The sequence below is a fragment of the Trematomus bernacchii genome, unplaced genomic scaffold, assembly GCF_902827165.1.
Source record: "Trematomus bernacchii unplaced genomic scaffold, fTreBer1.1, whole genome shotgun sequence".
Taxonomy (NCBI): Eukaryota; Metazoa; Chordata; class Actinopteri; order Perciformes; family Nototheniidae; genus Trematomus; species Trematomus bernacchii.
In genome coordinates, this window is record NW_022987754.1 from 71,256 (window position 1) to 98,811 (window position 27,556).

General features: G+C 37.6%; 1 protein-coding gene across 1 annotated transcript; it reads right to left on the bottom strand.

The window, feature by feature from the left end:
* On the bottom strand, positions 1–27,424 carry LOC117496568 (serine/threonine-protein kinase ICK-like). Its single transcript, XM_034148268.1, has 5 exons — positions 27,387–27,424; positions 2,095–2,237; positions 1,597–1,713; positions 1,390–1,497; positions 1–786 (listed from the first exon to the last, which is right to left on the bottom strand). Exons 1-5 carry the CDS (start codon positions 27,422–27,424, stop codon positions 635–637), a joined length of 558 nt encoding a protein of 185 aa, XP_034004159.1. The 3' UTR covers positions 1–634.
* Positions 27,425–27,556: the final 132 nt, after the last annotated feature.

Genomic DNA, 27,556 nt, shown 5'->3' on the forward strand with positions numbered 1-27,556 from the left:
CAGTCAACAGTTTAATTATATTCAATAACAGGCAATTCAATAATCACACTCACTTTGGCCAAGGGGGTATAACGTGTTGTCTTGGATCATTTTAATTCAGAAATAAAACTGAATTGTACATTGTGGCAACCATTTGCATTGTTTAATTGAAAATAGAGCAAGGCATTACATTTTATTAAAAACATATAATGCACAAATAATAGTAACCTGATTGACAAGGCTACCGTCATAAAAAAACAGCAGGGAAAAAGGAAAACACACCAAACTGTACAAAGGCAAAGTAATTAGTTGCAGCCAAATACAGGTCACAGTGAAGTTTCCATACAATTATAATATGCATATTATGTATACAGGTTGGTGAACATTCAATGATACATCTGATACACAACTGAAGTTGTGACCTCTGTAGCTTTAATACAGAAATACAAAATGAAACACTGAGGAGCAAATCTGGGCCCAAACTTTGGCCGCTTGCATTTAAATATACATATAGATATTTTTACATCTCACAACATTCATAGTACACATAATGAAAAACATTAAAAGTTATTGCTGTGTAAGATGTATGTACAGACTTATATTATAAAACAACTAGGCCTACTCTTTGGAGGTGAAAGAGTTTGAAGTGAGGGCACTAGCGGTGTCCATATTTGGCAGACCAATCCGTTCGCCCGTGGATGGTTTGTGTCGGTGGGCGAGGCAGCAGACCGGGGGTGCTCTTGTTGGGTGACGGCACGTTGGTGGAGGTGTTCATCGGACTCCGGCCAGACTGCCATGTTGCATAATCTAAAACGGCATCAAAACAACAGGTTAAATCAAATGTAAAAAAAAGGCAATGTTAGGTGGCAGGGCACTGAAAACGTGACACAAAGAAAGCTGAATGTAAAGGGCTGCAGGGATGATGTTGTGTAGGCCAAACTGGAAGCATCACAAAAAAGCCAAAGGGATTTTTTTTTCCATTTTTGTTTTAAATCAGAAAATATGTCTGGGGCAAGGAAAGGTTACTTACTTACTTTGTTCAACAAGAAGATCATCTTAATGAAAATCTCAAACCTATAAACAAACTACACCCCGATCGCATGACTGCCAACATCACTACTACGCTTCCAACTTCATTGATTTTTAGAGCTCGCCTCTTTTACCAAAGCTTGATCTAGCTTGTGAGTTACAATATTTGAGAGTATACGAATAACCTGGCTGTAAACGCAGGCTAGCGAGAACATGAGTTTCCCAAGTTTGGTGTGATTGCGTTTAATTGTCCCTGAAAATCGATGTAGTCTTATTACGCCACTTGTGAACCTTTGTTAAGACGGGTCTTAGATGGGTTTTAGGACTCATTCCTGCAGCACTCTATAGCAGAAAGCTCTAAGTGATGAAATGTGTCCTCACTTGATGCTGTTGATTCCACTGAAGGACCCTGAGGTCCTCTGTGACCCGCAGATCCCGTGTCTTTTTTGTAAAACGATGGCATGTATCCCCCTGGGATTGTATTGGTACCTGGTATTTACAACAAACAAAAACAGATCATTTCATTAGAACTTAGTGAAGTTGCAATGATTCCCATGCAGTAAAGTGCAGGAGGTCCTGGGACATTACCGTGAGCGCCTCTGCTCGGCAGAGTCCCTCCAAATGGAATACTGCTGTTGCCCCAAAGATGGCTTCCTGCAAAGTCTTTACTGGCATTTATGGCTACGTTCTTTGTTGTGCTAATACCTGAAAAAGACAGTAAGAGATTATCACACACATTTTACAAGAAGAATTATAAATAGAAAGAGACAAACAAATTCCAATCTAGCTTTATGCTTTTTAAGGTTACCAACTCTTTTGTAGTGATATATACTGTGCACATTTGTAAAGACTGCATTTAAGATTGCTTCCTTAACAGATCTCAATCAGAATTGAATTGTAGTTTTTTTTAAATCCTGCAATAATCATATATTTAATGTCACAATATTCTTTGGTCTGCATTACTTTAACAGTACAATGGTACCAAAGCAAAGGAGCTATTTTGAATCTAACTGAAACGAGTTGGGTGTAAAGCACTTGTTGACACAGTTGATGTTTATTTGAGGGAAGTCTTTAAATATATATTACCAGGTAAATATCTTGACTGCCTCAGGTAATGTTGTTTGGCAGAAGCGGTTCTTGAAGGCTCCTGATAGGCTGAACTCTTGTTCAGGTTTAAAGGCGCATCTTCCTTTCCATTGGGTCGACTGTAATCCAAAACGTTTCCATATCTGAAACACAGAAGGCATTAAATGAGAGAAAGGTAGTGTGTTGCCTGCTTGTCGTTTTCAACACAGGAAAACGGAGAACTGGAAGAATGAGTGGAAAAGCGTCACATAAATGTCTAAGTGCTCACAGCTCCGTGGGAATTATTATGTGCAATTCATTTCTTAAGGTTATACTAACAATTTAAGTCATGTTTAATGATCTTGAACGCCACTAAAACATAGCTATTAAGAAAGCTATTTCATAAATGTCTAGATCTTGATAAATACAAATTATTTGTTTTGTTTTGTGTTAAGATATTCAGGAGTTAAATTATTTAAAATGCACAGTCCTGAATGTGGGTTTGTGGTGAATGTGGGGATCTACAGGACACACATGTTCAGAGTAAAGGCTTTCACATTATTATAATTATAATTTTATTGAAATGTACATTTTACACCAAAACGGAACACAAAAGCAGGACCAACCATCATACATTGAATTCCTTGACTAAAAAGAGACAGATTCATCATTTAAATATATATTTAACAATAAATGGGCCGGTTCTAAAGGTTCTAAAGGTTCTAAAGGTTATTCAGTTAAGCCCGATGAGAGGGGATACAGCTGTGCACATGTCATCATTAACAGACGTCGTTTAAGAGTGACGTGTGAGTGAACGAGGACATCCCAATTAATACCTGAGGACTCCTCTGTCCTCGCGTCTCCTCCTCGTGTCTCTCGCTCGCATCTTACGGAGGCGGAGCTAAGACGCAAGGAAGGGACGCGAGTGAGGGAAAGGAGGAGTCGAGGAGGGGTATTGAGACGAGGCTATGGTGTCCCTCCCGTTTCCTCGGCCCTTTTTTGTAAACGTTGCACGTGAGAGGAGTCACTGAGGGAAACTGTTGTAAAACTGATCGTTTTTATCTGTCAGTCATTAAACAGATCGTCTCAACTTTACGCTGGCTCGGGTCTCGTCCATATCAACACAACGCAGAGACCGCTTAACCACACCGGTTACACTTGGTGCCGTTTGACCCGTTGCATCCCCGATCGGCGCTCGTCTGATCTGCCGGGAGAGAGCTGCGGACTCCCGTCTTCTCCCTCCCTCCTCCCCGCTCTGTGGACTCCTTGAACAACGCTCGTGCCCGAGCGCGGGAGGTGTGTCTATTGTGACGAGGGATTAGAGTGTTTTTATTTAATTTTGTTTTCTCTATCCCTCAGTCCATTTTGTTTTCTTATGCTTGCGAGGCTATGGTGTATGGAATGCCATTTAAGCCAAAATTAAATAAATAAATAAATACATAAATAATTAAATAAATACATATATATATAAATATGCCTATGAAATACATTCTGAAATAAATAAATGAGGCAATAAATATGTATACATGTACATTTAAATACACATTTATTTATTTCATGGGACTTTTATTTCATAATGACACATTTATTTATTTCAAGAGACTTTTATTTCATAATGACACATTTATTTATTTCAGGGGACTTGTATTTCATAATGAGACATTTATTTATTTCAGGGGACTTGTATTTCATAATGAGACATTTATTTATTTCAGGGGACTTGTATTTCATAATGACACATTTATTTATTTCAGGGGACTTGTATTTCATAATGAGACATTTATTTATTTCAGGGGACTTGTATTTCATAATGAGACATTTATTTATTTCAGGGGACTTGTATTTCATAATGACACATTTCCATTTCTTATATGCAAATGAACGGGGCACGTCGGAAGGGGGCGAGATTAACCTGAGCCATAATAACAGTGTATGGCGAGTACGGAAAATGAAAGTTGTAACAAGCAGTAGCGCTGAGCAAAGTGACTAGAAGGCAACCACACACTTATAAACAAACACGCTTTATAAAGTCAGGCAACACTAACCAGGCTTCGTGTGATTCTGTTTATTTGTATCTTACTTTGACCATCCGTTCGCTGTCATTGATCATTGTGGAGAGCAGGCAGAAGTTTTGTTTTGTATTATAGCAGCTATCAGATGGAATCATACTTGCCAACCCTCCCGATTTTCGCGGGAGACTCCCGATTTCATTGCCCTCTCCCGGTTTCCTCCCGGGGTCATATTTCTCCCGATTTCTGACAAAATCAGATTTACTCAGGACTGTTTCCAGCTACACCATTGTTTGGTTTCCATGGTAGCGTAGCGCGCGCAACTGAAAGTCTGAGAGGGTGAGGAAGATAGTCACAGCAAACAGAACAAGAATCGACAATTCTACCCTCTGCTCACTCCTTTCCTGGACATACAGGTCCAGCCCACACATATGGTGCTACAGGCCGCAAGGCAGTGCATTTACAACTACAATAAGCATGTTAATGTTAATCCAATACAGCTCCGGCGATCCACTAGCATTAATACATACATTAATTATTGTACTCAGGAGGGGAGTTTGACAAAGGTTTACTCAAGAAGTGCACAGTAAAAATACTTTATTGTACTTGTGGGAGTAGTCCAAGTAGTACTGAGTCCAACAGTCCCAATTGTATTAAGAACTTATGGCAAAATATCATTTTATCTCTCATCAAAGATAGCTAAAAACATGCATGATTGTACTCTGGAAGGGAGTTTGACAGAGTATTACTCAACAAGTACACAATAAAAGTAGGCCACTTCATTGTATTTGTGGTAGTAGTCTAACAAGTACTGAGTCCAACACTGCCAATTTTATTAAGAACTTATGGATACAAATCATTTTATCTCATCAAATATAGCAGAAGTGGCATGAGTTTGTTCTCAGGAGGGGACTTTGAGAGAGTATTACCCAAAAAGTACACAGTAAAAGTAGCCTACTTCATTTTATTGTAGCAGTCAAACTAGGACTGAGTCAAACAGTGTCAGTTTTATTAAGAACTTATGGTACAAATGACTTGTATTGCAAATAAAGCAGAAAAAAACATGCATTATTTTACTCTTGTACAGCGATTACCGTAAAGGCGCTATTAATTGCGCACTCAAAAATGAATAGCTGCTGATTTGACCAAGCGAACGCGAGAGACGGCTGAGTTGACCGCAGTTATGCAACAGCAACCGAAGCTGAACTGATTATCTTGACTACTTGTTGCTATCCTATTGTGGCATAAGCCGTTTTCTACAGGCACATTTTACCTTTTCATTATGATTCTACGTGATAGTCGGACATGACAACCTGTACAGCCCATGTATTGATTCCATCTGATAGCTGCTATAATACAAAACAAAACGTCTGCCTGCTCTCCACAATGATCAATGACAGAGAACGGATGGTCAAAGTAAGGTACAAATAAACAGAATCACATGAAGCCTGGTTAGTGTTGCCTGACTTTATAAAGTGTGTTTGTTTATAAGTGTGTGGTTGCCTTCTAGTCACTTTGCTCAGCGCTACTGCTTGTTACAACTTTCATTTTCCGTACTCGCCATAAACTGTTATTATGGCTCAGGTTAATCTCGCCCCCTTCCGACGTGAGCGTGGTTCTTGGTTCTTGCCGGGCAGCCAAGTGGGGTCAGCTAAGAACCGGTGTTCGGTGTTTAGAGCCGGCTCCGCTGTGGCTGAAACAGGAAGAACCAGAGCTAAATCAGGCTGAGTGTGAAACAAGAGCTATTGAGTCAGTGTTGCGGTGCTGTTGCTTTGGTCTGGATCTGTGAGCTAACCACGCCCCGTTCATTTGCATATAAGAAATGGAAATGTGTCATTATGAAATACAAGTCCCCTGAAATAAATAAATGTGTCATTATGAAATACAAGTCTCTTGAAATAAATGAATGTGTCATTATGAAATAAAAGTCCCATGAAATAAATAAATGTGTCATTATGAAATACAAGTCCCCTGAAATAAATAAATGTGTCATTATGAAATACAAGTCCCCTGAAATAAATAAATGTGTCATTATGAAATACAAGTCCCCTGAAATAAATAAATGTGTCATTATGAAATACAAGTCCCCTGAAATAAATAAATGTGTCATTATGAAATACAAGTCCCCTGAAATAAATAAATGTCTCATTATGAAATACAAGTCCCCTGAAATAAATAAATGTGTCATTATGAAATACAAGTCCCCTGAAATAAATAAATGTGTCATTATGAAATACAAGTCCCCTGAAATAAATAAATGTGTCATTATGAAATACAAGTCCCCTGAAATAAATAAATGTGTCATTATGAAATACAAGTCCCCTGAAATAAATAAATGTGTCATTATGAAATACAAGTCCCCTGAAATAAATAAATGTCTCATTATGAAATACAAGTCCCCTGAAATAAATAAATGTGTCATTATGAAATACAAGTCCCCTGAAATAAATAAATGTGTCATTATGAAATACAAGTCTCTTGAAATAAATGAATGTGTCATTATGAAATAAAAGTCCCATGAAATAAATAAATGTGTATTTAAATGTACATGTATACATATTTATTGCCTCATTTATTTATTTCAGAATTTATTTCATAGGCATATTTATATATATATGTATTTATTTAATTATTTATGTATTTATTTAATTTTGGCTTAAATGGCATTCCATATTACTCTAAGGGGTTAGTCTTATTTGGTAAACTGTCTTGAAACGTAATTTAATTAATTATCTTTGAAACACCTCCCAATGTTCAGATATGAACATAGAGAAGTATCATGAGATCATTTTTTGTTCTTTCTGGCTTGAATCAAATTAAGCAAATTGTCCAAGGATAATAAAAAGGTTTTTCCTTTTCTCATTAAATATGATTCACTTTGCACCCATCTTGGTATTCATAACCTCTCTCCTCAATCTTTTCTGTTCCATCTGTTTACTTTTCTCCTCTCAATACCTCTGCCTTCACCCTACCTCACCTCTGTCTTCTAACTCTATTACTTTCTTCAAATACTGGGGAGAACGAGGAATCTCTACCAATATTTCGACCCTCCTAAATGAAGCCTCGATCCCATCCAGCAAGTTAAATGTATGTTCCACATTTCTCTGATACAATTTAACGACTTTTCATGAAGAAAAATGAATGAAGACCTAACTAGAAATAGCTGTTTGTCATTAAAACAAAAGACACAAAGTAAATTTCACATCAGACTGTGTACTGTACCACCACTTCTAAAGAATGATGAGTTAAGTTGTTAATTCTGAAAACAGATCATAATAACTAAGCCTTCCCTAATGCACCAATACTCCCTTTGCAGCACAGTATGCTTTAACCAATGGAAGAGATGTGAAAGGGGTTGTTTGTTTGGACTAGCAGAATAATGTTTCAAAAGACACTGAAGTTCTCCTTATCAGGTCTACAGATTGTTTTAGCAAAGTTCAACTCATTAATTAGATTTTTGAGTGAACAACTAGTTTCTAGCTGCAGCAATAAGCGTACAAACTTTAATAAACAGGCTGTATGCTACCTGCCCAGGACCAAACAGTAGAAAAACAAAGTTAGAACCTGGTGGTGAACAGGGTGGAGCATTTAGCAATTAAAGAAGCAGCTATTCCCCACAGGATTTTGTGGAGACCAAAACTAGAGCAAAAAAGGACAGATAATATTGAACTACTCCGCAATAAATTCAGAAGACCTGAATCACAGGAAGTGTAGATAAGCAGCCCAACACAACGATATGCTGGTGAGCTTCAACCACAAGAACACAGCCAGCTTCCTCCCCATTCAGCAAACCTGCTTATAACCCTCGGGTATATAAGGGCTTTGCCTCTGGGTAAATGATGATGGATGTTGATAAGCCTGTCAAAAACGTCAAAGTCAGCTGGCAGGCCAGCGAGAGAGTGAGATCAGCATCACTGATTCAGCTAATCTGCAGCCCTGATACAGCACAGGTAAAACAATCCCTGAGGGTATTAATAGCATGAAGGTGAGGATGTCAGTCAGAGGCAAGGCCCGCAGGTGAGAGAAGAGGAAATAACCTGTCCTCTGCCTACAGTCATGTTATTATGGTCTTAATTGTTTGAGAATTTTGAGTGGTTTTAATCCTAAAAAAAGTTATGTTTTGATAACCCAAGACATTTCAATTGATTTGGTTGGCGTTGACAGAGAAACACTTATTATAGGCATCAGGTGCATTTCACAGGAAACAGTCGGGGCTCTAAATCTGGCTCAAGATGTAATAACATCCCTCTATTTTCATGCCACACTTATATGATGTAACAAATCCAATGTTACAAATCCAATGTAACAATGAATTTGTTGTAACAATGGAGTTACAAATCCAATGTAACATGTTCAAGTTGCACCAAAGTGCAATTTGAACATGTTACATTGGTCCAAAATCAGAGCGATACTTTGTGTCTCTTTGTGTGATATTAAACCCACCAGCATGAGGATCATCAAGGATTTACCACTCAGTTCAGTATTGATATTACTCGCTCGGAGCATGTGGTCAGGATGCAATCATCCACATCGGACAGGAAAATAATTATGTATTATTAGGAGCTCCGAGCATGGAGAATCTCATTGAAACGCCTCGTAACGATAGGTCAGCTTCTCCAATTTTCTCTGGCAATTCCCCAGAGTCAGGAAACAGAGTGTGGATGAGGAAGGTATTTCATATCAGCTGATAGACAAACAGGGTTACGGTATTTTTTTTCCCCCCTTCTAAAAAAGGTGATTTAATATCTGAAATGAGGAAAACAATATCGTCGAGAAGGGCAATGATCATTACAACATCTCATGGACTTGTAGTCTTTTTCCTGTTCGCAATATTACTGACAATGCCAAGCTAACAATCATTGCCATCATCTGCTCTACCATCTCTGTAATAACCGCAAAAAAAAACACCACCATTATTATCAATGCTAAAATTAAAGCATTCTTGGGTTCAAGAGAGAAGTGATGGACTACTTTGACCCAGTCGATCCTGCATGTACATAATCAATACAACCACTGACATGCTTACCTTCCCTAGTTAAACTTGTTTTGAAGCCCTTTTGCATAGAGAGTTAATTGTGATGCAACATTTGTTTTGTCTTTTTCCTCCATAAAAGCTACTATGGCAATGTAAAAAGTACAAATGCAGAACAACTAAAATCTTAACTAGTACTTAACTACACTTTTAAGCCAATGTCAAAGGGTTGCTTATGTTAATAAGGTCAGTCTGGGCTGTAATTTGCACATGTTGTTGCTAATTGATATTTAGAGCCTCACATACCCTGAGAACAAACAGCACAAACAACACTATTCATAGCAACTGATGCATGTATGCTCAACATTCAGCAGTCTGATGCTATATGGCTTAAAGGAGCCTGGTGTCGGAGAGAGTGCACATCAAATAAGAGCATTAGCTTCAAATTGTTGATGTGGAGGAATTTACTGACTTAAGGGATTAGTCTGACTTCAACTTCTCTAAGGCCAGAGATATTTGAAGTGACCCTGCAAGGTATCCCACAAGACAGGGAATCATTTGTCCATCATGAGACATTGGGCTAAAACTTTTCTCAGAACCACATCACCCTGCAGGAAAAAAGACACAATGCTTCATACATAAACCGCAATTCTAGGGCAATGCTAAAACAGTGGAAGGAACATTGATTTTTTTCTCCAACATTTACTTATGTACAAAACAAAGCCATTAGACAAAATTATGAAGGCTAAAGATTTAAAAGAGATTTGTGCTCAGATCAGCATACTGTCAGAGAGAACCTTGTGTTATGCGGTTCTCTTCATCACCACTCATGTAATTTACCTTCTTTTATTGTCTGCTATCCATGAATTGATCGCCCCATACTGTATACACCTTTTTTTTTCTTCATATATGGACATCCTCCTTGCTCTTCCTTTAATCTCACAATGTCCTTCTATGTCATGAAACTCTGCTAATGCCTTACTTTTGGAAATAACCTGCTCCTGCATTTAAGCGTATGAGTGATCCCCACTGTCACGCTTAGTGACGCTTGTGGAATAGATATGTAAATGAGAGTAATGGTGACACTATATTGATCCTCTCTACTCTCAGGGGAGGTCAGAGGTCAGAGATCACGGTCGTCTGAATACTGTCACAGGGACTGGCTAGCCATACATGAAAGTATGACTTGAATTATGCAACAAAGAAAATCTATTAAATGCTATCCTTGTACCCGACTTGCAATTGCAACATACAACTTATTAAGAAAATTACAAATCAAAGACGTGATGTTAGCAGCATTATACTCTCTAAACCACGCTACAAGTTACTTCATGTTATGACAGCCTGTTCCTGATGCTGTAGCTTGTGTCAATTGTGATTCCACTCCAAAAATCAAACCCCAGAGTTAACTGCTTGTTATTGCATGTTATATCCAGTAGTGAATAGAAGATCTTACTGTGACCTGCAGTTGGGGATGAGTAACTGTATGACACAACACACATTATCATCAGTAGTATTACATATCCCGCTTCAATCTCATTAGTATGCATAAAAAAGTGACAGGTCACACCTTCTAAGTCCCGCCCCCTAATTATGTTAATGACCCCCCTTTGATATGCTAATGATGTCACGATCTGTCTGTGTTGTGTTTTGTCTTGTCTTTTTCTGGTTTCCTGTTTTGTTTTGAAATGTTTTCCTCCTTGTGTCTTCTCTGTTCCTTCTTCCTGTGTTTGCCTTCCTGTCTTAGTTTCCCTGGTGTGTCTGATTGTTTGATTGTGTTCACCTGTTGCCCTTGTGTTTCTGCCTCCCTTACCCCAGCTGTGTCTCGTCTTGTGATTACCCCTCTCTGTATTTAGTCTTGTCTCTTCCTGTGTTCCCCTGTCGGTTCATTGTTGGTTTTTCCTGTCTTCCTCCATGTCAGTCATGTTTGTTTCTCCTGTCTCCCACCATGTTGGTCACGGTCAGTTTTCTGTAGAACCTATGTGTTTCATGCCATGCTATTGTTAAGCTTTGAGAATAAAGCTTGTTTTTTGTTTCGAGACCGTTTACCTTTTCTGATAGTCTGCATTTGGGTCCTACCCTTCCACGCATTCCTTACAGATGAGCCCTTTGTTCGAGGTGTTATCGCGTACAGGTGTGACATCCTCCCCGGTACCCCCCACCCCCCTCAGCCCACCCCCCTCCCCCTCACATACAGGTGCTACATCCTCTCAGGTAGCCCCCCATCCCCTCCTCAGCCCCCACCCCTCTCAACCCCCTCCTCCTCCTCCCCCCTCCTGTCCGGTCGGCATGTTCGTTACAGTTTAAATCTTCCGTGGCAAAATTAGAAAAGTGCCGGCTAAAGGTCTTCTATGTTATTTAATGAGCTTTGAAACAAACTGATATGATTCGATATTAAACCAACTAGTTATAGTAGATTAATTAACTATTCAAAACGTGTACAGTAATTTACAATAACACGGGAATAATAAACGGACTGCTCTCCCCCCTCCTGACAACACGCCAGTATCATGCAGCTCGCGGGTCCAATAATGAGTGACTCGACAGTAAAACTAAAACAAACTTTAACTAGTTTAGGTAGTTTGAGAGGTAATTAAAATAGCTACGTGTGTTATCTACGAGTGTGTTTTGTTCCGCTCACCGCATGCAGAGATGCATGTCGAATAGTCCGCAGCACCGGGGTCTCCCTCCGTCAGATTAGACGTTACTAGCGTTTATGTCCATGCATAATCAGCCCCTATAGGACATCTTTTGTCTGTCACACACTATTCTTGTATGTCACATAAGTGGTGTAGCTGATGCTGTATTGCGCTAAAGGGGATATCATTCTGAGAGATTTCCATCCATCCACACACACACACACACACACACACACACACACACACACACACACACACACACACACACACACACACACACACACACACACACACACACACACACACACACACACACACACACACACACACACACACACACATACCCGTATTCCCCTCCTACCCCGCCTTTTTTTTTTTTTAAATAAGAGTTGGGTTAATAACTAAGGAGGCTCTCTTGAAGTGTACGGATGATGAACTAATGTTTAATTACTATACTAACTATAAGGGCCTCTCTTTGTTGAAAGGAGGGGTAATCTGGTAATAAATGCAACAAAGTCTCTCTGAAGAGGTTGGCAATAAATTAAAGATCTTAATGACCCCATGGCGTTTGTTTTTTTTCTTTATGTTTAATTACATCAAATCCACTAATAAAATAATCCCTATATGAAGTTATATGTGTCATCTTTCCTGAAACTGAAGTGCTGTCCGTTTTACAAACAAGTTATCTTTCTGCTTCTTCACCCCTGAATTTTCCTCCCCCGTCCCTATTACTTCAGCCATCACATCAAGTCAGATCTGTGAAATTAAACACCTCTTCTCAAAGCGTGACTTCCCTATTGGGGGAGTGGGGCAGTAGGGCCTAACCCGATTTGGCCAAATATACTAACATGCAGAACATATGGTATGTTTTGAAAAAAGACTAACCATCTATCCAGTTCAAGCTGTCTTTAAGATGTGACATTGCGCTCTGACTTTTTCCCGTAAAATCGTGACAAACTATTACTTATTAAATTTGACCTCATACTGCTTGGTTGAAAATGATAGATGAGCATTTTACCAACAGATCAACGCGCAATCAACCCATACAGGACATCTCTTTCTACACATTATGTGTTATCACTATAATATCATGTCATTATTTAATGTTGTTTTGTTTGTGTGTGTGTGTGTGTACAACGAAGTCTCTTTGAGAGGAAAATTATAATTTAAAGATCTTATTACCCCCTTATTGTTTAACTACTTCACACAACTATTAAAGAATCCCTATATGAAGTTACATGAGGCTACATTTACTGGTGTGCTTCCCTAGATGATGTAAATAGTCTAAGTGTCATGTTAGGGGGGCATTACGGACCTCAGGAGTCCGCCCTTGGAGGCTTGGAGAGCGGATAAAGAGAGGTGTAGAACTAACAAAAAATAATTAAGTATTTGCAATGCATAAACATAGAAGTTATCACTGTCATATTATGATCACTTAATGTAAGTAAGTTTAAGTAAAACTAACACAAGTCAATATTATTCACCTAGGCATTAGTGGGCTTGAGGGTCTCAGGGAGCGTGGACAAAGTGACTTGTCTCTGTATTTGAGGATTCTCAGTGCAGGCACTAACAGGAAGCTGCTGTGCATTAGTGGAGAGTCCTCTGAAGGCAGCTGTTATTTCATTCACACACTCATCTGTTACCTGCTGACTCCTCATAGTAAGTCTAGCCAAGTCAGCTGTTAAGTTGTCCATACCATCGCTCGATAACTGGTAACTTTTGATTGACAGTCCAGCCATGGCAGCTGCCAACTCGTCCATATAATTCTTAAGAACGTGGTGACAATACTACAAAAAAGTATATATATTAGGTCAGTTAACCTTGAAGAGCTAAACAGTTCAAGTGGTAAGTAACTAAGTATTTGCAATGAATAAACATAGAAATTGATCACTGTCATATTATATAATCACTTAATATGGAGATAAGTAAAACTGACACAGACAGTTTAAACTGCTTGTTAAAACGCTATTGCTTATTGTGTTTTCTCAGCACACTAACATAAATAAGGATGTATAATATAAAAAACTAGAAAACGATATAGTATTTTCAAGTCTTACTTTAGTATGGTAAAATTAAGAATAAGTCACATTAAAGTGTGTCATGATTTTCCGTAAAAAAGTCAAGTATAGTTTGTCAAAAGAATATGAAAAAATCATTTTGTAGAGTAGTATGTTGAAAATCTCAGTGTTAACTGAACACACCTACATGTGATAACGCCTCGAACAAAGGGGTAATTAGCATACAAAGGGGGGTCACTAGCATCAGTGGGGGAAAGGTGCTACGGGAATGAACTTTGAGGAGGGGGAACTTGTAAGAATTTCCAGCTTTTGAAGATAATTATATGGTACCCGTCCTTACAGCTAAACAAATCCTATGCCAGGTATTCTACAGACCACAAGAAGCACAAGAAGCCCCAGAAAGGATTACATTCAGAGCTAATAATGGTGAAACCGAAGAAGAAGCAAAGCAGATTATAATCGTTGTGGGTGAAAGGATAGAGAATTTGCAAGTGATGTTAATGCACTTATCTGATATAAAAAAAAAAAATGCATTCATTTACTTCCAAGAGACCCCTAAACATCTACTTGGGCAATGTGAATTGAACGATAAACCGATCACTGTAAATGAAACGCGGAGAGAAGCAGCAGTGCAAATCGTTAAGTCTATTACCTTGAATGCACTACGACATTAACTTGGTCAAATGTAATATGTCTTTCTGAAAATGTGGCGAATAGTGTGTTTTTTCAATTAAGCAACCATAACAAATGAAAATGTGTTTTATTTTTGCTTTCATATATAGTAATAGTATTAACTCCTTTGACTAGACTGTACTAAAATAAGACGTTTCACTGTTAAATAAAAAATGGAAGTAGAAAATCGAGATAATGATGAGGTTCGTTATGTATCCAGTAACTATGAACAGCAGTTGAAAATGTTATTTAACCCTCTAACTCTAATAGACAAATCTAAAATAGCCTCTAGCTTATCTATAAGTTTGTGATTTTAACACTTATTCACTGACACAAGGCAGATTTTGGCTTTTTTCTCATGCCAAGATACTTTTAGACACACTTTGAGGTATGCAAAACCTTAAAACTAGAAAATGAAGTACATTGTCTGATTAGATTTTTTCTTAAAGACTGTTTCTCTAAAAGGCAAATTTTGTGATTTTTAACACTTATTTACTTTTTTTTCTCTTTTCTTGTGTTACCAAGATACTTTTAGATACACTTTTGATGTATGCAACACTTAACAAAAGGGTATAATATTACAAGTATACAAGTACTTTGTAAGGAATGGGGGTTTCTTTAATACCCCGTTTTTTATTTTTAAAAACACTTGTACAGTTAAATAATGTAGGTTTTCTCTGATATTTTAGTTATTTTCAGCTACCAAGATACTTTTTTGATACACTTTAATGTAGGAACATTTGGCAACTGGTAGAATGTCAATTATTTTGTAATAAAATGTATTTTCTTAAAGACTGTGACTCTAAAAGGGGAAGTTTTTTTTTTTTTTTTTCTCCCGTTGTCTTTCACTTACTTTTTGGATACAGTTTTATGTATGACAACTTTACAACTGGTAGAAAGTTAAGTACTTTTTCTGAACAGATTTTCTTTAAGACTGTGACTCTTAAAGGTAAGACAATCCAGTTTTATGGAAGTAACTTAAATTATTTTTTTTTTGTTTTTTCTCCTACAAAGATACTTATAGTTACACTTTAATGGATGCAAAACTTTATAACTTGGTAAAATATTCATTATTTTGTAATGAATTGAGTTTTCTTTTTTGTTTTTGTTTTTCAACATACTATTGTACACAATGACTTTTCCATATATATTTTTTTTTTTTTTTTTTTTTTCAGACAAACTATACTTTTGACTTTTTCCGTAAAATCGTGACAAACTATTACTTATTCTTACATTTGACCTCTTGCTGCTTGGTTGGAAATGATAGATGAAAAAGCTTAAAGAACTTTTCTAAAAACTCTCAATTATACAGATGACTCCCCCCACTCAACGCAATAAGTCCACCCCCCACTCAGCAAATCATCTAAAACGAAGGACCCCACTAAGACGCCCGTTGAAAACTAGCCAGGGATCTGAGAAAAACCAAGTCTCCCCCCGCGAGATGCAGCCAGGAACAAACTCCTGGACTACTATCGTCCCCAGCATTGTGGACACCCAAATCTTGCAATACTATAGCTGCTGATGTTACTCCTGGGGCCAAGACGTCTCTGTTTTTGAACATAGTGAAATCGGAGTTGGTTGATATTCTGGAGAGGGTGCTGCATCGGTACAGAGAAGAAATCTGCAATGGATCCCGAGTCAGTCACCCCAGCCAGAGGCAACACGATTGTTTGAATGACATTCCAGAATATTTCTTCAGAAACAATTACAACGCGTTAATGAAAAAGACTTTGGCTCGCCGACTTCATTACTGCGATTGACCAGAGTCTTAATGATATAAACATTTACATAGCTGAATGAAGGATCCAAGGCGCTTCGGAGGCTTTTCTGCACAATCTCAAAACTGCAGACGCCTCAAGGAGAGACTTGAAAAGATCCACGCCGAGCTGAATGGAGAGGAAGAAGACTAATAACCAGCGGTTGATTTGAAGCCGGGGATTTTTTCGATACTTTGACTTTTCTTTAAAGTAAAATAAAAATGGGTAACTACTATGGAAAACAATCTGTATTTATCTATCAGAATGCAGTCAATACCTGTTTAATAAGTGTGTTGTTGATGACGATTGAAAACAGAATGAGTAGTGATCCCCGTGTAAACAGAACGGCTGAAGTTTGTAAACTAGAAGACATTTTGGATATCGTTCATTCTGGCAGTACTATTCCGGGTCATTGGGAAACGATTGTAAACGAAACATTTAAAGTGGTACTGGAATCTTCATTTTCCGAAACATTCTGTAACATTACCGAAGAAATGAAACAAACACCAAAAGTGTATCATGTGCTCGCATTGTATGCTCTGTTTGTAGATGTAATGCATCTTTGTGTCAAAAACAGCATACACATGAATACTTTGGCCGAAGTGCAAAAACTCCATTATAATATTTCCCTTCATCTGGGGGATTCTATGCTGGAGAAGATCCTGGGGATGTTGCAATCAGTATAAATGTATTATTGATTCCTATGGGGTGAAAACAATAAATTGTAAATATGAAATTCTGCAAATAAAAAAAGTGTTTTTTACATTTTAAAAAAAAACTGTTGTCTTCAAATCATAGTATAGTATTTCCTACATATCATTTTAAAAAAGAGTCACAGTGTAGAATGTCCAAACATTTAATTTAAAAGTACTAGTATAGTATGTTAAAAGTATCTTGAAAAAAGTCCAAGTATAGTATGTAGTTAAGAAATATATTATATAGTTTTGTCTGCAATGTCAGTATAGGATCTCTAATAAAAAAATTAAAAAATGAGAAAAAGTCATAGTATAGTTTGACAAAAAGATCCTGAAAAAGTCATGACACTGTGTGTTGAAATGGTTTTGAATAAACACATCAGTATTTTAAAAAGTAAAATTGTATCAAGTGCATCAGACAACTCAAATTACTCCATTTGAACCATATTATAAATAAGTAAAGAATGGTCATAGTATATAGCAGGGGTGTTTAATAGTTTTCTGTGTGTCGGTGTTTCAGTGTTTCAGTGTTTCTGTGTTTTTGTGTGTCAGTATTTCAGTGTTTCAGTGTTTCAGTGTTTTTGTGTGTCAGTGCTTTCAGTGTTTCAGTATTTCAGTATTTCAGTGTTTTGTGTTTCAGTGTTTTGTGTGTCAGTGTTTCAGTGTTTCAGTGTTTTGTGTGTCAGTGTTTCAGTGTTTACAGCCTTTCTTTGCTCTGATCAATCCCCAGGGATCCTCCCCTGGAAGGAATATAGCAGGATGAGAGAAAAACATTTAAAAAACGTATCTTAGAAGTGGCTATAGCATTTGATGCAATTCTAAAAGATAGTCAGATTCCTAAAAAGTTACAAACGGATGCTGGAAAATAATTATTTGTTTCTTCAGCAAGGCTTCAAAAATCTTGTTAAATAATTATTTTCCAGCATCCGTTTGTAACTTTTTAGGAATCTGACTATCTTTTAGAATTGCATCAAATGTTATAGCCACTTCTAAGATACGTTTTTTAAATGTTTTTCTCTCATCCTGCTATATTCCTTCCAGGGGAGGATCCCTGGGGATTGATCAGAGCAAAGAAAGGCTGTAAACACTGAAACACTGACACACAAAACACTGAAACACTGAAACACTGAAACACTGACACACAAAACACTGAAACACAAAACACTGAAATACTGAAATACTGAAACACTGAAAGCACTGACACACAAAAACACTGAAACACTGAAACACAAAAACACAAAACACTGAAACACTGAAACACAGAAACACTGAAACACTGAAACACTGAAACACCGACACACAGAAAACTATTAAACACCCCTGCTATATACTATGACCATTCTTTACTTATTTATAATATGGTTCAAATGGAGTAATTTGAGTTGTCTGATGCACTTGATACAATTTTACTTTTTAAAATACTGATGTGTTTATTCAAAACCATTTCAACACACAGTGTCATGACTTTTTCAGGATCTTTTTGTCAAACTATACTATGACTTTTTCTCATTTTTTAATTTTTTTATTAGAGATCCTATACTGACATTGCAGACAAAACTATATAATATATTTCTTAACTACATACTATACTTGGACTTTTTTCAAGATACTTTTAACATACTATACTAGTACTTTTAAATTAAATGTTTGGACATTCTACACTGTGACTCTTTTTTAAAATGATATGTAGGAAATACTATACTATGATTTGAAGACAACAGTTTTTTTTTTAAAATGTAAAAAACACTTTTTTTATTTGCAGAATTTCATATTTACAATTTATTGTTTTCACCCCATAGGAATCAATAATACATTTATACTGATTGCAACATCCCCAGGATCTTCTCCAGCATAGAATCCCCCAGATGAAGGGAAATATTATAATGGAGTTTTTGCACTTCGGCCAAAGTATTCATGTGTATGCTGTTTTTGACACAAAGATGCATTACATCTACAAACAGAGCATACAATGCGAGCACATGATACACTTTTGGTGTTTGTTTCATTTCTTCGGTAATGTTACAGAATGTTTCGGAAAATGAAGATTCCAGTACCACTTTAAATGTTTCGTTTACAATCGTTTCCCAATGACCCGGAATAGTACTGCCAGAATGAACGATATCCAAAATGTCTTCTAGTTTACAAACTTCAGCCGTTCTGTTTACACGGGGATCACTACTCATTCTGTTTTCAATCGTCATCAACAACACACTTATTAAACAGGTATTGACTGCATTCTGATAGATAAATACAGATTGTTTTCCATAGTAGTTACCCATTTTTATTTTACTTTAAAGAAAAGTCAAAGTATCGAAAAAATCCCCGGCTTCAAATCAACCGCTGGTTATTAGTCTTCTTCCTCTCCATTCAGCTCGGCGTGGATCTTTTCAAGTCTCTCCTTGAGGCGTCTGCAGTTTTGAGATTGTGCAGAAAAGCCTCCGAAGCGCCTTGGATCCTTCATTCAGCTATGTAAATGTTTATATCATTAAGACTCTGGTCAATCGCAGTAATGAAGTCGGCGAGCCAAAGTCTTTTTCATTAACGCGTTGTAATTGTTTCTGAAGAAATATTCTGGAATGTCATTCAAACAATCGTGTTGCCTCTGGCTGGGGTGACTGACTCGGGATCCATTGCAGATTTCTTCTCTGTACCGATGCAGCACCCTCTCCAGAATATCAACCAACTCCGATTTCACTATGTTCAAAAACAGAGACGTCTTGGCCCCAGGAGTAACATCAGCAGCTATAGTATTGCAAGATTTGGGTGTCCACAATGCTGGGGACGATAGTAGTCCAGGAGTTTGTTCCTGGCTGCATCTCGCGGGGGGAGACTTGGTTTTTCTCAGATCCCTGGCTAGTTTTCAACGGGCGTGTTAGTGGGGTCCTTCGTTTTAGATGATTTGCTGAGTGGGGGGTGGACTTATTGCGTTGAGTGGGGGGAGTCATCTGTATAATTGAGAGTTTTTAGAAAAGTTCTTTAAGCTTTTTCATCTATCATTTCCAACCAAGCAGCAAGAGGTCAAATGTAAGAATAAGTAATAGTTTGTCACGATTTTACGGAAAAAGTCAAAAGTATAGTTTGTCTGAAAAAAAAAAAAAAAAAAAAAATATATATGGAAAAGTCATTGTGTACAATAGTATGTTGAAAAACAAAAACAAAAAAGAAAACTCAATTCATTACAAAATAATGAATATTTTACCAAGTTATAAAGTTTTGCATCCATTAAAGTGTAACTATAAGTATCTTTGTAGGAGAAAAAACAAAAAAAAAATAATTTAAGTTACTTCCATAAAACTGGATTGTCTTACCTTTAAGAGTCACAGTCTTAAAGAAAATCTGTTCAGAAAAAGTACTTAACTTTCTACCAGTTGTAAAGTTGTCATACATAAAACTGTATCCAAAAAGTAAGTGAAAGACAACGGGAGAAAAAAAAAAAAAAAAACTTCCCCTTTTAGAGTCACAGTCTTTAAGAAAATACATTTTATTACAAAATAATTGACATTCTACCAGTTGCCAAATGTTCCTACATTAAAGTGTATCAAAAAAGTATCTTGGTAGCTGAAAATAACTAAAATATCAGAGAAAACCTACATTATTTAACTGTACAAGTGTTTTTAAAAATAAAAAACGGGGTATTAAAGAAACCCCCATTCCTTACAAAGTACTTGTATACTTGTAATATTATACCCTTTTGTTAAGTGTTGCATACATCAAAAGTGTATCTAAAAGTATCTTGGTAACACAAGAAAAGAGAAAAAAAGTAAATAAGTGTTAAAAATCACAAAATTTGCCTTTTAGAGAAACAGTCTTTAAGAAAAAATCTAATCAGACAATGTACTTCATTTTCTAGTTTTAAGGTTTTGCATACCTCAAAGTGTGTCTAAAAGTATCTTGGCATGAGAAAAAAGCCAAAATCTGCCTTGTGTCAGTGAATAAGTGTTAAAATCACAAACTTATAGATAAGCTAGAGGCTATTTTAGATTTGTCTATTAGAGTTAGAGGGTTAAATAACATTTTCAACTGCTGTTCATAGTTACTGGATACATAACGAACCTCATCATTATCTCGATTTTCTACTTCCATTTTTTATTTAACAGTGAAACGTCTTATTTTAGTACAGTCTAGTCAAAGGAGTTAATACTATTACTATATATGAAAGCAAAAATAAAACACATTTTCATTTGTTATGGTTGCTTAATTGAAAAAACACACTATTCGCCACATTTTCAGAAAGACATATTACATTTGACCAAGTTAATGTCGTAGTGCATTCAAGGTAATAGACTTAACGATTTGCACTGCTGCTTCTCTCCGCGTTTCATTTACAGTGATCGGTTTATCGTTCAATTCACATTGCCCAAGTAGATGTTTAGGGGTCTCTTGGAAGTAAATGAATGCATTTTTTTTTTTTTATATCAGATAAGTGCATTAACATCACTTGCAAATTCTCTATCCTTTCACCCACAACGATTATAATCTGCTTTGCTTCTTCTTCGGTTTCACCATTATTAGCTCTGAATGTAATCCTTTCTGGGGCTTCTTGTGCTTCTTGTGGTCTGTAGAATACCTGGCATAGGATTTGTTTAGCTGTAAGGACGGGTACCATATAATTATCTTCAAAAGCTGGAAATTCTTACAAGTTCCCCCTCCTCAAAGTTCATTCCCGTAGCACCTTTCCCCCACTGATGCTAGTGACCCCCCTTTGTATGCTAATTACCCCTTTGTTCGAGGCGTTATCACATGTAGGTGTGTTCAGTTAAACACTGAGATTTTCAACATACTACTCTACAAAATGATTTTTTCATATTCTTTTGACAAACTATACTTGACTTTTTTACGGAAAATCATGACACACTTTAATGTGACTTATTCTTAATTTTACCATACTAAAGTAAGACTTGAAAATACTATATCGTTTTCTAGTTTTTTATATTATACATCCTTATTTATGTTAGTGTGCTGAGAAAACACAATAAGCAATAGCGTTTTAACAAGCAGTTTAAACTGTCTGTGTCAGTTTTACTTATCTCCATATTAAGTGATTATATAATATGACAGTGATCAATTTCTATGTTTATTCATTGCAAATACTTAGTTACTTACCACTTGAACTGTTTAGCTCTTCAAGGTTAACTGACCTAATATATATACTTTTTTGTAGTATTGTCACCACGTTCTTAAGAATTATATGGACGAGTTGGCAGCTGCCATGGCTGGACTGTCAATCAAAAGTTACCAGTTATCGAGCGATGGTATGGACAACTTAACAGCTGACTTGGCTAGACTTACTATGAGGAGTCAGCAGGTAACAGATGAGTGTGTGAATGAAATAACAGCTGCCTTCAGAGGACTCTCCACTAATGCACAGCAGCTTCCTGTTAGTGCCTGCACTGAGAATCCTCAAATACAGAGACAAGTCACTTTGTCCACGCTCCCTGAGACCCTCAAGCCCACTAATGCCTAGGTGAATAATATTGACTTGTGTTAGTTTTACTTAAACTTACTTACATTAAGTGATCATAATATGACAGTGATAACTTCTATGTTTATGCATTGCAAATACTTAATTATTTTTTGTTAGTTCTACACCTCTCTTTATCCGCTCTCCAAGCCTCCAAGGGCGGACTCCTGAGGTCCGTAATGCCCCCCTAACATGACACTTAGACTATTTACATCATCTAGGGAAGCACACCAGTAAATGTAGCCTCATGTAACTTCATATAGGGATTCTTTAATAGTTGTGTGAAGTAGTTAAACAATAAGGGGGTAATAAGATCTTTAAATTATAATTTTCCTCTCAAAGAGACTTCGTTGTACACACACACACACACAAACAAAACAACATTAAATAATGACATGATATTATAGTGATAACACATAATGTGTAGAAAGAGATGTCCTGTATGGGTTGATTGCGCGTTGATCTGTTGGTAAAATGCTCATCTATCATTTTCAACCAAGCAGTATGAGGTCAAATTTAATAAGTAATAGTTTGTCACGATTTTACGGGAAAAAGTCAGAGCGCAATGTCACATCTTAAAGACAGCTTGAACTGGATAGATGGTTAGTCTTTTTTCAAAACATACCATATGTTCTGCATGTTAGTATATTTGGCCAAATCGGGTTAGGCCCTACTGCCCCACTCCCCCAATAGGGAAGTCACGCTTTGAGAAGAGGTGTTTAATTTCACAGATCTGACTTGATGTGATGGCTGAAGTAATAGGGACGGGGGAGGAAAATTCAGGGGTGAAGAAGCAGAAAGATAACTTGTTTGTAAAACGGACAGCACTTCAGTTTCAGGAAAGATGACACATATAACTTCATATAGGGATTATTTTATTAGTGGATTTGATGTAATTAAACATAAAGAAAAAAAACAAACGCCATGGGGTCATTAAGATCTTTAATTTATTGCCAACCTCTTCAGAGAGACTTTGTTGCATTTATTACCAGATTACCCCTCCTTTCAACAAAGAGAGGCCCTTATAGTTAGTATAGTAATTAAACATTAGTTCATCATCCGTACACTTCAAGAGAGCCTCCTTAGTTATTAACCCAACTCTTATTTAAAAAAAAAAAAAGGCGGGGTAGGAGGGGAATACGGGTATGTGTGTGTGTGTGTGTGTGTGTGTGTGTGTGTGTGTGTGTGTGTGTGTGTGTGTGTGTGTGTGTGTGTGTGTGTGTGTGTGTGTGTGTGTGTGTGTGTGTGTGTGTGTGTGTGTGTGTGTGTGTGTGTGTGTGTGTGTGGATGGATGGAAATCTCTCAGAATGATATCCCCTTTAGCGCAATACAGCATCAGCTACACCACTTATGTGACATACAAGAATAGTGTGTGACAGACAAAAGATGTCCTATAGGGGCTGATTATGCATGGACATAAACGCTAGTAACGTCTAATCTGACGGAGGGAGACCCCGGTGCTGCGGACTATTCGACATGCATCTCTGCATGCGGTGAGCGGAACAAAACACACTCGTAGATAACACACGTAGCTATTTTAATTACCTCTCAAACTACCTAAACTAGTTAAAGTTTGTTTTAGTTTTACTGTCGAGTCACTCATTATTGGACCCGCGAGCTGCATGATACTGGCGTGTTGTCAGGAGGGGGGAGAGCAGTCCGTTTATTATTCCCGTGTTATTGTAAATTACTGTACACGTTTTGAATAGTTAATTAATCTACTATAACTAGTTGGTTTAATATCGAATCATATCAGTTTGTTTCAAAGCTCATTAAATAACATAGAAGACCTTTAGCCGGCACTTTTCTAATTTTGCCACGGAAGATTTAAACTGTAACGAACATGCCGACCGGACAGGAGGGGGGAGGAGGAGGAGGGGGTTGAGGGGGGGTGGGGGCTGAGGAGGGGATGGGGGGCTACCTGAGAGGATGTAGCACCTGTATGTGAGGGGGAGGGGGGTGGGCTGAGGGGGGTGGGGGGGTACCGGGGAGGATGTCACACCTGTACGCGATAACACCTCGAACAAAGGGCTCATCTGTAAGGAATGCGTGGAAGGGTAGGACCCAAATGCAGACTATCAGAAAAGGTAAACGGTCTCGAAACAAAAAACAAGCTTTATTCTCAAAGCTTAACAATAGCATGGCATGAAACACATAGGTTCTACAGAAAACTGACCGTGACCAACATGGTGGGAGACAGGAGAAACAAACATGACTGACATGGAGGAAGACAGGAAAAACCAACAATGAACCGACAGGGGAACACAGGAAGAGACAAGACTAAATACAGAGAGGGGTAATCACAAGACGAGACACAGCTGGGGTAAGGGAGGCAGAAACACAAGGGCAACAGGTGAACACAATCAAACAATCAGACACACCAGGGAAACTAAGACAGGAAGGCAAACACAGGAAGAAGGAACAGAGAAGACACAAGGAGGAAAACATTTCAAAACAAAACAGGAAACCAGAAAAAGACAAGACAAAACACAACACAGACAGATCGTGACATCATTAGCATATCAAAGGGGGGTCATTAACATAATTAGGGGGCGGGACTTAGAAGGTGTGACCTGTCACTTTTTTATGCATACTAATGAGATTGAAGCGGGATATGTAATACTACTGATGATAATGTGTGTTGTGTCATACAGTTACTCATCCCCAACTGCAGGTCACAGTAAGATCTTCTATTCACTACTGGATATAACATGCAATAACAAGCAGTTAACTCTGGGGTTTGATTTTTGGAGTGGAATCACAATTGACACAAGCTACAGCATCAGGAACAGGCTGTCATAACATGAAGTAACTTGTAGCGTGGTTTAGAGAGTATAATGCTGCTAACATCACGTCTTTGATTTGTAATTTTCTTAATAAGTTGTATGTTGCAATTGCAAGTCGGGTACAAGGATAGCATTTAATAGATTTTCTTTGTTGCATAATTCAAGTCATACTTTCATGTATGGCTAGCCAGTCCCTGTGACAGTATTCAGACGACCGTGATCTCTGACCTCTGACCTCCCCTGAGAGTAGAGAGGATCAATATAGTGTCACCATTACTCTCATTTACATATCTATTCCACAAGCGTCACTAAGCGTGACAGTGGGGATCACTCATACGCTTAAATGCAGGAGCAGGTTATTTCCAAAAGTAAGGCATTAGCAGAGTTTCATGACATAGAAGGACATTGTGAGATTAAAGGAAGAGCAAGGAGGATGTCCATATATGAAGAAAAAAAAAGGTGTATACAGTATGGGGCGATCAATTCATGGATAGCAGACAATAAAAGAAGGTAAATTACATGAGTGGTGATGAAGAGAACCGCATAACACAAGGTTCTCTCTGACAGTATGCTGATCTGAGCACAAATCTCTTTTAAATCTTTAGCCTTCATAATTTTGTCTAATGGCTTTGTTTTGTACATAAGTAAATGTTGGAGAAAAAAATCAATGTTCCTTCCACTGTTTTAGCATTGCCCTAGAATTGCGGTTTATGTATGAAGCATTGTGTCTTTTTTCCTGCAGGGTGATGTGGTTCTGAGAAAAGTTTTAGCCCAATGTCTCATGATGGACAAATGATTCCCTGTCTTGTGGGATACCTTGCAGGGTCACTTCAAATATCTCTGGCCTTAGAGAAGTTGAAGTCAGACTAATCCCTTAAGTCAGTAAATTCCTCCACATCAACAATTTGAAGCTAATGCTCTTATTTGATGTGCACTCTCTCCGACACCAGGCTCCTTTAAGCCATATAGCATCAGACTGCTGAATGTTGAGCATACATGCATCAGTTGCTATGAATAGTGTTGTTTGTGCTGTTTGTTCTCAGGGTATGTGAGGCTCTAAATATCAATTAGCAACAACATGTGCAAATTACAGCCCAGACTGACCTTATTAACATAAGCAACCCTTTGACATTGGCTTAAAAGTGTAGTTAAGTACTAGTTAAGATTTTAGTTGTTCTGCATTTGTACTTTTTACATTGCCATAGTAGCTTTTATGGAGGAAAAAGACAAAACAAATGTTGCATCACAATTAACTCTCTATGCAAAAGGGCTTCAAAACAAGTTTAACTAGGGAAGGTAAGCATGTCAGTGGTTGTATTGATTATGTACATGCAGGATCGACTGGGTCAAAGTAGTCCATCACTTCTCTCTTGAACCCAAGAATGCTTTAATTTTAGCATTGATAATAATGGTGGTGTTTTTTTTGCGGTTATTACAGAGATGGTAGAGCAGATGATGGCAATGATTGTTAGCTTGGCATTGTCAGTAATATTGCGAACAGGAAAAAGACTACAAGTCCATGAGATGTTGTAATGATCATTGCCCTTCTCGACGATATTGTTTTCCTCATTTCAGATATTAAATCACCTTTTTTAGAAGGGGGGAAAAAAAATACCGTAACCCTGTTTGTCTATCAGCTGATATGAAATACCTTCCTCATCCACACTCTGTTTCCTGACTCTGGGGAATTGCCAGAGAAAATTGGAGAAGCTGACCTATCGTTACGAGGCGTTTCAATGAGATTCTCCATGCTCGGAGCTCCTAATAATACATAATTATTTTCCTGTCCGATGTGGATGATTGCATCCTGACCACATGCTCCGAGCGAGTAATATCAATACTGAACTGAGTGGTAAATCCTTGATGATCCTCATGCTGGTGGGTTTAATATCACACAAAGAGACACAAAGTATCGCTCTGATTTTGGACCAATGTAACATGTTCAAATTGCACTTTGGTGCAACTTGAACATGTTACATTGGATTTGTAACTCCATTGTTACAACAAATTCATTGTTACATTGGATTTGTAACATTGGATTTGTTACATCATATAAGTGTGGCATGAAAATAGAGGGATGTTATTACATCTTGAGCCAGATTTAGAGCCCCGACTGTTTCCTGTGAAATGCACCTGATGCCTATAATAAGTGTTTCTCTGTCAACGCCAACCAAATCAATTGAAATGTCTTGGGTTATCAAAACATAACTTTTTTTAGGATTAAAACCACTCAAAATTCTCAAACAATTAAGACCATAATAACATGACTGTAGGCAGAGGACAGGTTATTTCCTCTTCTCTCACCTGCGGGCCTTGCCTCTGACTGACATCCTCACCTTCATGCTATTAATACCCTCAGGGATTGTTTTACCTGTGCTGTATCAGGGCTGCAGATTAGCTGAATCAGTGATGCTGATCTCACTCTCTCGCTGGCCTGCCAGCTGACTTTGACGTTTTTGACAGGCTTATCAACA